Source organism: Lepidochelys olivacea, assembly GCF_965140295.1.
Source record: "Lepidochelys olivacea isolate rLepOli2 genome assembly, chromosome: 10".
Classification (NCBI taxonomy): Eukaryota; Metazoa; Chordata; order Testudines; family Cheloniidae; genus Lepidochelys; species Lepidochelys olivacea.
The window spans coordinates 61,641,804-61,653,977 of NC_140420.1; the positions used below are offsets into that span (position 1 = coordinate 61,641,804).

Here is a 12,174-nt window from a genome sequence, read left to right on the forward strand (position 1 = left end):
ATTCTACTTAATCTAATTTTCAATCAATCATCTTTTCATATTCCCCTAAATAAAAAGAATGCAGGAAGTAAGGACATGAGGGCTCAGTTTTGTCCTTCGTTACACAAGCCTGTTCCTGGTGGTGTTGCTGAGAGCAGCAGCCTTGAAACTGAGGGCAGAATTGAGCCCTTTCCTTTTTATTCAAGATATTTCTCTTGTGGAACAAATATATGTTTATACTGCTCTCTCAACATATTCATGGATATGTTGCCATGAATTATTTGTTTAGTATTGTACAGTGTATATGTTTGCACTGTTTCATTATACAGGTGAAGAAATTGCCACCGTAAGTCAAATATAAATATGGGTCATGTTACCCTGTATTTAAATTATTTACATATTCCAAATCCACGTAACTGATTTTAATTCTCAGAAGTGCAAGATCTGATTGACTAGCTTCTTCTGAATGGTATTTTATATCCACGCTTGTTTTGGTATGAATTGTCATTTTAAGCCTAATTAAAAATAATACTAGATTATAACACATTTTTTAATACTGAATTTCAGAGCATAGATAAAAGAATCTTTATTTCAATCTTGAAATAATTTAAATGTTTCCTCTGCTTCAGTTTCAGAAGGTGTTTAAAACTTGGTGTGTGTTTTGGTTTGGTTTGATATTTTCTTTTTAATACAGTAAGGTCACTTTTTAATTCTGAGGCCCGTATGTTGATGCACCTTAGGTTCTTTCCGGGCACATTTTTCCATTAAAGAAGTGGAAGCCCTATTGTGCAAATACTTACAATTGAGCATGGATTTGTTACTGTGATGAATTTTCTTATCAGGCCTGATTCCCCTCTCATTTACAGCAGTATAATCAAGGGAGATACACCAGAATAAAGCCAGTGTAAATGAATCTCCCTTGATTATACTACTGTAAATGAGAGGAGAATCAGGCCTGACAAGAAAATAGGACCAATAGGACTACTTGGAATCATGAACACTATGTCTAGTCATGAGCATTTTCAGAGTCTGGTCCTAAGTTTTGTTTGTATTTTAAAATGTGTGGAGACTTTTTGTAGTCTTTATTTAATCCTGCTTACTGAGAGTTTTACCCAAGTAAGACTGAGGACCCCACACTCCCCTCCACTTGAGCACTTGAAAGGCCCTAAGCCCTGGGGTGAAAATCAGGGAATGCCAAGGGGAAAATGGTAGAGTATGTTCCCCCACCAGCACTGAACCACTTTTTTCCCCTCTGCAACCCTGCATTGGAGCCCAGCTCTGCACAGCCAATGCTCTGTTCATATACAGGAGAGCTGGCTGTGATGTATTGCAAAAAACAGATGGTATGTCTACACTGCAATGTAAGCCCAGCGTTTGAACTCAAGTTCAAGCCTAATCGCTCTTCTGTCTGCACACAAATTGTGCTAACCCAAGACTCAGAGCCAGGGTTCCAGAACCCCACAGGGGTGGAGGGTCCAAGCCCCAGCCTAGCTGGGAGCCATGTTTAAAGCCCCACTGGATGGAGCCCCACTGGACTCATGCTCTGGGATTCTGCCAAAAGTACCCCACGATTCCTCTGAACACTCAAGTTTGGTGGACGGTCAAGTTTTCCCACACTGCACCATGAACAAAGGACTAGAGCGGCCACATTATGCGAGGAAGTCTGGAATATAGCTGGTTGGACTCAGGCCTGCAAATGCAGTGTGGATGCTGGTGCCCCAGGTTGGGATACAAGGTTCAACAATTTCTAACCTGGGGTTACAAATGAGTGTAGATGCTTAAACCCTAGGTTAACAAACCCAGGGTCTGCTAACTTAAGTTCTTCTAACCCTAGGCTGACATTGCATTGCAGACATATCCAGAGTCTTTCTGTAGTTGAGGGGAGGTGCAGAAGGCTTCAGATCCAGTTGGTTCCCTCCTGCAGATCCTGGGCTGTGTTCCTTTTGGTCATTTCTCAAGTCCCCTCTGACTCCCCTCCCCAAAAGGAAAAATATAACAGAGTGGCAGCAGCTCAGGAGCTGTGGATCTGTGTGCCTTTTGTGGCACAGAGAAAAGAATTTGATCTTGAGTAAGGGCTATATTGGCCTAAAACTGTTACTCATTTAGGAGTGAGCTCTTGAATAGAGGTGGTGCTAGCCCAATGGTGGTCCGAAGCAGGAATATTTCTGACCCCCTCTCGCCTACAACACATACTAAAAAAGCAAATAGGGGGCTCCCTTGAGCTGCTTGGAGTGCTAAGCAATTGCTTACTCTGTTTATGCCTAGCGCTGACTCTGCTCTTGAATACATTTCATCGTACAGATTTCCTGTCTGCAAGCACATATATAGTAAAAATCTGAAAGCTTTTATTTATTTATTTATTTATTTGTAAAGGGCAGAAATCATTTGTCTAACATTTTTGTCTTATAGATACTTTGCCTTCCAAAGTTCTTAAGGGCCACCGCAGCAGTGTTACTTGTTTACTTTATCCACACAGTGAATCAGTCAGGTTTGATCCAAGCTGGCTGGTGTCAGGTGGCCAGGATTCTTGTGTGATCTGGTGGGATATATTTAAGGAGGAAATTTTGCATCAATTCACTCTGCAAGCTGGTCCAGTAATGAACCTGTTGTTATCACCAGAGAACTACAGAGTAAGTAAAGACAGAGTAAATGATGTTTTTTTTTAGAGGGTGGGGCGAGGTAACAATTTATTCATAATGATATAGTAATACTTTTATTTTATTTGTAACTTAATTCCCAGTTACTAACTACTTTATGTTTTGTGTGACGTTGGTTTCCTGTTTTGGGGTCTGATTTGCCACTGTTACATCAGTGCAGTTCCCATTAAGTCATCAACCTGGTGAACTGGAGTGTAGAATCAAGACTTTCCTTTCTGAATGTGGCATTTTTAGAGAGAACTAATTCTGAATAAATGTAATTGCCAGCGGGCACATAGATCATGATTCTCTTCTTGCTTATATATGCTGGTGTAAATCTGAAGTGGCTTCCGCTGAAGTCAATAGTTACGCTGGTGTAAAAACTGTGTGAGAGGAGAATCAGGCCAATAACAGTTATGTACAAATGTGTGGTGTTTGGTTATTTTGATACCTAGCAAATTTCTATTGGTGTTGTTCTCATGTCTAACTAGATGCTTTAGAAACTGTCTTTTACTTCAGAATGAATGATCAGCGCTAGTAATATTTAATTTCTAATATTCTTGTGCATCTTTGAAATGTACAGGGTTCACTACAGCAAACACTTACTTACATAAGAAGCCCCTGAAGTCCATGGAGCAAGGATTTTAGCCCTTAAAGGTCAAATAAACCTTAGTTCAAAAGGCCTGCGCAATAACGTGTTTACCAAGCAAGGTCCATTTATGGTGCATCTACACTCCACCTGGAGGTGTAATTTCCAGCTTGGGTAGACATATACGCGCTAGCTTTGTTCGAGCTAGCTAATTAAAAACAACAGGGTAGACATGATAGACTAGGTGGTGGTTCAGATAGGTGGTGGTTTAGGCTTGCCGCAGGAGTAAATACTAGGATATTGGGCAGAAATTACATGTACACAGAGTTTTAAGGCTTAACTGGTTCACAGGGCCTTGTGCTGGCCCTCTGCACCGCTAGGTGAAAATCACCCTTGTGGCAAAAGGTGGTAACATGATCTCTTAAGCCCTGTTTTCAGGGGCTGTGTTGGATTTACGTGGCACCTAGGCATTTTTCTGGTTCTTTGCACAGGGGTGAATTTTACCCTAGAGTGAATTCCACCCTGTGTCAGTAAGGATTACTTGTGGAAATAAAGCTTTTATAGGAACAGATCCACACAGTGAAAAATGCAATTATAACACTGACACACAATTTTATGTCAGGTGAATAGAGAATAGAAGTAATTTTTAATTTTTATTTCCAGGGAAAACCTCTATTATTAAGTATATTTGATTATATAGTTGCTCCTTTAATAGCCCACCTGTTGATGTATGTGATTTTTTTTAGGATTCAATTCACATGAATTGGATTGTACCTTTCCTTTGGAGATCAGATTTATAGTTAATCTGTTCAAACAATTTTGGGGATGCAAGCTGAAATGTAACACTAGTTTCTAAATGAATATATTTTGTGGCAGGGACTGTTTTTTTTTTTGTTTGTTTTTTAATAATAATTCAATTTTTTTGTTTTGTTTTGTTTTCTGTGTTTGTACAGTGCCTAGCACAATGGGCTCCCGGTCCAGGACTGGAGCTCATAGGTGCTACCACAATAAAAATAATTCAATTTTTATGATTATTTTTATTGATATGTTTTTGCAGCTAAACGGGCACAGGATTGTGTGCTGTATATGCAGTGATCATTCAGTCGCACTTCTACACCTTCAGGAGAGAGTATGTCTCTTACATGCCAGGAAGCATTTGTTTCCTGTGAAGATGATAAAATGGCACCTTGCTGAAAATCTGCTAATTGTTGGATGCGAAGATGATTCAGTTTATGTTTGGGAAATTGAAACAGGTAATGTGTTTTTTCTTGTTCAGCCCTCGCTAATTAGTTTTGTTTTAATCTATGATGTTTGGTACCCAGATCTGTAGTGAGGCCCTGCAAAGATAGTAACAGATTACCTTTATTAACTAGAAACTTCAAATTTTGTATTATAAATGAGCAAGAATTAAAGGCTTCATGTGATACAGAGTATGTCAATAATAAAATACAAGTGCTTGAGTCAGATCCTGACAAGCAGATGATTAGCTGATATTGCAGTACAGAGAAGTGAGCCGGATATTTCTGGAAGCTATAAATAAAAACATAAGTTATCTACTTTAATTATTAACAAGAGAGAAATTTACTGTCCTACCGATCTCAAATTATGTCATTACATTTTGCCTTCTTCAGCATACTCACAATCTTAGCAACCTTTTGAGTTAATTGATGATCAGTAATAATGGAAGATAATTAATTGCAACTCTCACAACTGTGTAGTTGGGAAAACTAACACTGAGTATTTCAGCTTAAATTGTGGATTCACAGGTGATTTTAGTAGAGTTACTGCTGATTAATAAGGATGGTAAATGTACTTATTTGAATGTTGAGACTTACAATTATTAGAAGCTTTAATGTTATTGAAAATTGCAATACAATGTTTATCTCTGCAAGTGAGAACACCTCTTGTGAAAAAAGGGAACATAATGAGTTTAGAAGACGTGATATACAGAATAGTAATACTAGAGGAAAATATAATGTTACAAAATTCACTATACAAAACTCAATTCACAACATTTATAAAGATATTTTGCTCTACAAACTAATATAACTAAGTCAATGGCTATCCTGAAAAAGTACCTATTTTAGACAAAGTTCCCTGTTTAAATGTGAAAAATACTAATATTCAATGAAGTACTTGGCAAAAAGCAGACTGCATAAATTATATACTACATGGATTTTAGTAAGCTATTTAATACAGTTGAGTAATGAGGATAGGAACTGCCAAGACATATGGTACTTATTTTTCCTCTGATATACTGAATCTTAAAAAAAAAAAAAAGTTGGCTTAAGTTAAAATGAAGTTATTAGCATTTAAAATCTGTTGAAAACCATCATTTTTTCCAAAACCGGTATGATTTTTTCAAGTATGGAAGACATATTGTGCAAAAATATTTTTTCTAGGTTTTAAAAATGCTTCCAAATAACACCTTTTTGTTCAAAAGAAACAGAAAAGATGTTGTTCTTGAGGTGGAGAGCCACAGTGAGCTCAGGAGACTGTTCATGTTCATGTTTAAGAATGACAAAATAAAGTAGACTTTCTAGATGTTCACTGTAATTCTCTTTCAATCACAGCTACAATACTTTTTAGAATGAGTTTTACAAGGGATTATTTTATATCATGTGTTAATCACTTTGGATATTAAAAATAAAACAGCTGAGATGTTCTTAAAAACTGTTACTATGCATTCACAATATTTATTTTTCATACACATTTTTAGTATTTATTTGTTGCTATGGATCCATAATATGCAATCTGTGCTGTTGTTAATAAGTATTTGCAGGATACTCTGCAATAGCTTCTCAGGAGCTCTTATAGCATATAAATGAATATGAATTAGGGCTAAAGCTCACAACTCAGCTAAAACTGAAAGGGACTATTGACATGCTATTGGATTCTAAGGAAATTCAGACCCTATAGCATATCCATGAAATACTTAAAAATACTTTAAAACTGGAAATTAAACTAGAAGAACTATTTTAAGAGTGTAATTTAAACTCATACAAGGAAGAAAAGTCAGATTTGAAAGCACTAACACTACCCATTATACCTGTATGAAAGAGACCACAAAGCATTGGTTATTCATTCCATAGCAAGGGCTAAATTTTGTTAGAACTTATACTCGATGAAAATGAAGTGACTGCAGAAGGTATGTCAGAGCAGAACTCTGTTCTGCAATACCCAGTCACAAGAAGGTGGGACAAGGGGAAGGTTTTTAAATGTAACATTTTTAGTGCTTTATTTTGGATATCTATGAACAAAGATAATGGTGAAAACTGTGAAGCTTTAATTTATTATTGTTCCATCCCACATTTAATGAAATTTGGTGCAAGAAGTTAGATCCCAAATTTATGAAGTTACATGACTTTTGCAGCCTTCAGTAATGTTCTTGCTTTTTTACTGATCATTTAAACTTAAGTAGAAATCGTGCTGATGGATCATAGGTGTTTCAAATTTTATGGGTCAAATTAATTAGGTAGTGAGTAATTCACTTTGTCATTTAAGAAATGAGACTCTGAGCTCTCTGTTGCAAGCACTCTGTGTGTGTAGCTCCTATTGAAGCTAATGGCCACTCCATGCCCCCTGCATGAAATATATTCCAGTGGAGAGGACTACCACGTAAGACTTATTTGCACAACGTAAGACTTATTTTGAGGGCTAACATGGGACTTAAACAGTGTATAGGCCTTCTATACAAAAAGAAGCATTTCACCTCCATGGCGTTTGCAGGATAAGGACCCAAGTGAATGTCAGTCATTTCTGTCCTAGGTTATGGAAATTAAGTAGTATGGACCAGATCATACTCAGCTGCTGTGTGTGGATGGGGACACAAAAGAGGGCCCTCTCCTGTTTGTAGCCCTGTGCAGCAGCCAGACATAAACGCAAGTCCCTGCACTCCTGATCCAGGAACGGTTCCCTCTTACCCACCACATAGGACTCAAACCCTAGATGGAGTGAAGAAGGTTGGAGAGGAGGCAGAGACTGGTACTGAATAGGCCAGGTACACCAGTGGGAATAGGCTGTATCATACTAAAGGATGGTGACTTCTGAGCATCCTGGTGTGCAAAGCAGTGTTACAGTACTACAGAGACCCTCTAAAAAGTCAGAACGTAATTTTGCCTTTCTTTCCTGGTACCTAAAGGAGATGTTGCCTATTTCACAATTAAATAGAAGGTACCATGATGCAATGGCCCACAAATATTATGGATTCATAAGGGGGACAAGAGGCACGATTTTTAAACCATAGACTATTTTAAATCACTGTTTTATATATTTTGTTGCTAGCGTCAAGAAGCAGGGTCTACTACTAAACCTGTGAGGAGTAGCTAGAAGTTAGCAAGGCAGTCATTATTTGTCATACTGATGGGTAGCTCTGAGTTTTTTCTGATTCATTTTGTGTCTGTAATTGAAATAGTACCTAGGATACCTAGGGAACTCCTCCTAGGATATACTGTAGTTGGTTAATATAAATTATATCTGTGCAACAGTAGAACATGGGAGGTTATGGCACTGATCCTTGAAATTGGTCTGACCTAAATCGAGAACTATGTAGATATGTCAGTGCCAGTCAGGAAGACAGAGGCATTGTCTAGGTCTTCATAGACCTATGTGAAAAGATGAATACAGCATCATCAGACAGAAATAAAGATTTGTCTATGGAAACAATGCAGACTTTAACTATGGGCTGCAAGTAATATATTTGTTGATTAGGTGAGCATAGTGAAACATATATTACCTATGGTCTAGGTGTGGCCTATATCACCCCATTGATTTAAGTGGGAGTTCTGCTTCACTGGCCAGAAGATGATTCTGTGTTTGAAAGAAGCTGTAGATTATTTGATGGGGACAGTTAATAATAATTGTTATTCTTTTGGCTGTTCAGTCAATTACGTGACTAATTTTTTACCTCTTAGGTTAAGTGAAATCCATGCTAGGAATCTAGTTTTATGTCAAACTTGTATATTACCATTTGCAGTAAAACAAAACAAAACTGTTATGTTATTTTTATATTAGAATTAATTAGTAACTGGGAAAGTTGCCAACCTGTAGCAATTCCAGGATGTGAACCAAGGAAATTCCAAGGGGTACTTGATGCAATTTTGTTGGTATAAATGTAGAGTAATTTATTTTACTTTCATGGAGACACTCTGAATTCACACCACTTCAGACAAGATTAGAACATGGCCCTCTGGGTCAGATTCTCCTCAGTTACATCAGTTCAACTCCAAACACAGGAAAATAATTGAGAGGAGACTTTGGCCCGCTATTTGTACATGGAAGCTTTCATTGTGCATGACTGTGGCTCCCCCAGCATTTTCCAGGGCATCAGGTGTGCTATCAGGCTCTTTTGAAAAACAAGCTGAAGTGTCGTCGTCCCCCCAGTTTTCAGATTCTTTTGGGAGGCTGTCCATAAATTACCTAATAAATTAGGGGCTGGGCAGGTCCATAATTTTGCATGTTTGTTTCAGTGTCTATGAGGGGTCTTGAAAATCACCAAAAAACGTGTTACATAATTTATGGATAGCCTTTTGTTAGCCTTTTATTAATGGATGTTCATGGGTTTAAAATGTACAGCACAACTAAATATCTTCAATTCAATCATTTTTAAGGCTCAGTCTGATGAATTAAATATTTCTGCTTGAGCTAGTGTGCTAAAGGTAATAGTGTGGCTGCCTCTGCCGGGGCAGCAGCTTGGGCTAGTCACACAAATACAGCTCCATACAAGGTCCTAATTATGCCCTTGATCCTCTGCCCATGCTGCTGCAGTCATGTTGCTATTTTTTAGGCGCTAGCTCTGAGCAGACCTAGTGCACGTATGTCTAACCAAGCTGGGAATTGCACCTCCTAGCTGCTGTGTAGACATATCCTGAGGCAGAAAAAATACGTATTTTATTTATATATACGTAGATTTCCCCCCTTGGCCTATATTTGGCCCTACAGGTGACCAAATATAGACACAGCTATTGCTGCAGCTCTTCTATGATGGAGTATAAGATTCTTTTGTTAATAAATTAAAAACTGTATTAGTGTCCACCAGAGGTAGTATCTTGAACTGTGATGGGCAACCTTTATAAAACCTAGATAGGAAGACACAAAGGGACAAATCCTTAACTAGTGTAAATTGGTGTAGCTCCATGAAAGTCAATGGAGTTATGCCCATTTGCACTAGCCTAGGATTTAACCCAAAGGATCTTCTTTGTTGCAAACTCAGTGGGTCAAATTCATCCCTTGTTTTAACTCCACTGAGGTCATTAGTGACTCATTTTTGCCATTATTTCTCCCCCCCCCCCCTTTTACAAGGTGAACTTGCATGTTTAACACCCTTCAACTGCAGCATGTCTGATAATCAACAGTCTGTCCCTTCTGCTTATGTATTTTGGGATAGTGCTGTTCTTTTGACTGTAAAAAGCAATGCATAGCATTAGAGAAATACTGGATAGTTGGTGGAAGGAAGGGCAAAGTTAAAAGAAGTATCTCATTTCTCAGCTATAGAAATGGCAGTGGAATCCTTAATTCTTGATCTTAGCAGATGATGGTTCTTCAAATTGCTTACCTGCATTGGTTGTAATTTCTCTTGTTAAACCTTGAGTTCTTTTTACTTTCAGCAGCTCTGAAGGACACATTCCCCTTTATTTCATTTGGAAATATCTGTCATTTCTCTCTCTCTGTCTGAGATGGACTCATTCATCCATTTCTGCCACTTAATTCATTCTATCAAAGTACTTCTTAGTTTTATACAAAATGGTGCTGCAGATACTTAGTGTACAGTGTGGCTGGCTGATCACTTTCACTCATCATGGCAGCAGAGAGCTTCTGATTTTGCTCCAACTTATCAAGGAAGAAGCAGCATAATGTATACCTTCATGTCACTGCTTCCTCCTGATAACATGGAGGGAAAGCAAGCTATGCATGTAGAGGTCAAAAGTGGCTGGTATGAGTTGGTGAGAGAGAGAAAGTGGCATCATCCTTTGTGTCCCGTCCAGCCCCACCACCATTGATCCTGCAGTAGCTTTCTGTTAGTTTCTGTCTCCATAATTTTGGGAGAGCATGTCATGGGCCAGGGGGTGCAGGAGTGGGAAGTTATATGCTAGGATTTTCCATGGCAAATGCATACCTTAATTATACACACACAATTATAAAACTGAGCTACAAGATGAATATCCAGCTTTGGGGCTTATCCCAGCATTCAGGTAGCTTCACTAGCATCCCTATGCAGTTATATCACTTGCAGCCTCTCTTTACTATGTGCCAGGGGCTGTTTTTATAAGGTATGTGGGGATGTACCCCTGCTGCCTCTATCAGTATTTGAGTATTTTTGAATACTGGTGGTTAGTACAATCAGTAGCTCTACAAGTCACTGAACAGTAAATGACTTTTCTGCTTTATGAACAAAAAACTATCTTTTTATAAAAGTTACATGTAGGAAATGACACTGTTCACATGTGCACCCTGAAGAAACCCACACAAAATAATATGGAAGCCATACATTATAATCTTTGACGTGTATAGTTAAGGTCAACGCTGGTAATGTTTCACATTTTAATCAAATTTGTAATAAATGTTTGTTATTTTTATTTTTCCAAGACACCAAATGTTGCAAAGGTCTGTTAAATTGATAAGATACTTTTTCAAAATGCATAATTCCAGAACTGGTTCTGTGTACTTGAATTGTTTTCTGTAATCCAGTCCCAGCTTTCTTTTATTGTGGATCTTAAAGATTCAAAAAGTACATTGGGGTAGTCATTACAATGGCATATACAAGGTATTTTCCAAACCTCTATGTGCCCTAAGACAAATATGAAAATCAATAACAAATTTCATTCTAATTGTAAAAAATAAATATTTTCTGCACTTAAAATCTACTTTAACAAGAAAATTGGTTCAGTTATCTATATTGCTTTTATCGTTTCCCGAGCAGTTGGTATCTTTCTGGGGGACTATGAAATGAGGTAAATATCAACATGATAAGAACTACAGTAATAAAAGCAATTTACATTTTTTTCCTGTGGAGACCATTCTTTTCTATGTCAGTTAGTTAATACTCAGTGATGTCTAGGACCCATCTGAGTCCATTAAGGGTACATCTATACTGCAATTAAAAACTTGCAGCTGGCTTCCACCCCTCAGAACTCTACAATGCAATTAAACAGCCCCGCAGCCCAAGCTCTGCAAGCCTCAATCAGCTGGCATGGGCCAGCTAGGGTTTTTAATTGCAACGTACACATACCCTTAAAGAACATGTGTTTATGATGAACTTCTGGCTGTCAGAGGAATTTTTTTTTCCAACCTATGTTAAGGGGAAGAGTTTACTTTTCAGGTAGTACTGGATTTGTTAATAACAGTAGGAGCATTAAGAAAGTAATTGAATTATCCAGGCTTTTGGGAAGAAGAAACTTGAACACTTTAGCTTATAATTTATATCTTATATAACTTGTTCAAAATATTTAGATAGATTAATTTATCCAAGTATCATTACTTTTTAATACAAGATATAGATTTTCCACATTAGATTACCTGTCTGTTTAGGAATTATAGAAATCATAGGGATCCTGTTGCATAATCTGTGGATCAGTGGACAACATTCTTGATTTCACACTGTTTCCACAAAATATGCACTGTTAGAAAAGATTTGTTCATAATATGAAAGATAGTTCACATGCAATATTTTAATATGCATTGATATCAAGTGAAATATTTGTTAGCTTTATGAATTGATTTTCTTTCTTTGATTCATTTGTTTGTGGTTCCTTATCTTTGATTGATGTGTTAGTATTCTGTACTTTTAATTACATATAGAGTATTTGAAGGAATTAAAAAAAATCAGTCACTAATAAAGGAAATAATTGTATTATTTGCACACAACATTGAACAGTTAAGGGAAAAACCCAGAAAAGTACATAAAGCAAAGTATAGGAAAATGTAAATAGATAATTTCACAGAAAAATAAAATTGTTAAAGGAACAGAAAGGT

At 37.3% G+C, this 12,174-nt stretch overlaps 1 protein-coding gene across 2 annotated transcripts in view; it reads left to right on the plus strand.

Annotated features, from left to right (window-relative positions):
• WDR72 (WD repeat domain 72) overlaps nt 1-12,174 on the plus strand; it is a 177,535-nt gene that overhangs the window by 30,722 nt on the left and 134,639 nt on the right. For both annotated transcript variants that reach the window (XM_084641198.1, XM_084641199.1), the window contains 2 exons: nt 2,389-2,609; nt 4,262-4,457. In XM_084641198.1, the coding sequence (XP_084497324.1) occupies nt 2,389-2,609; nt 4,262-4,457 (417 nt within the window). The remainder of the gene's footprint in view (nt 1-2,388; nt 2,610-4,261; nt 4,458-12,174) is intronic.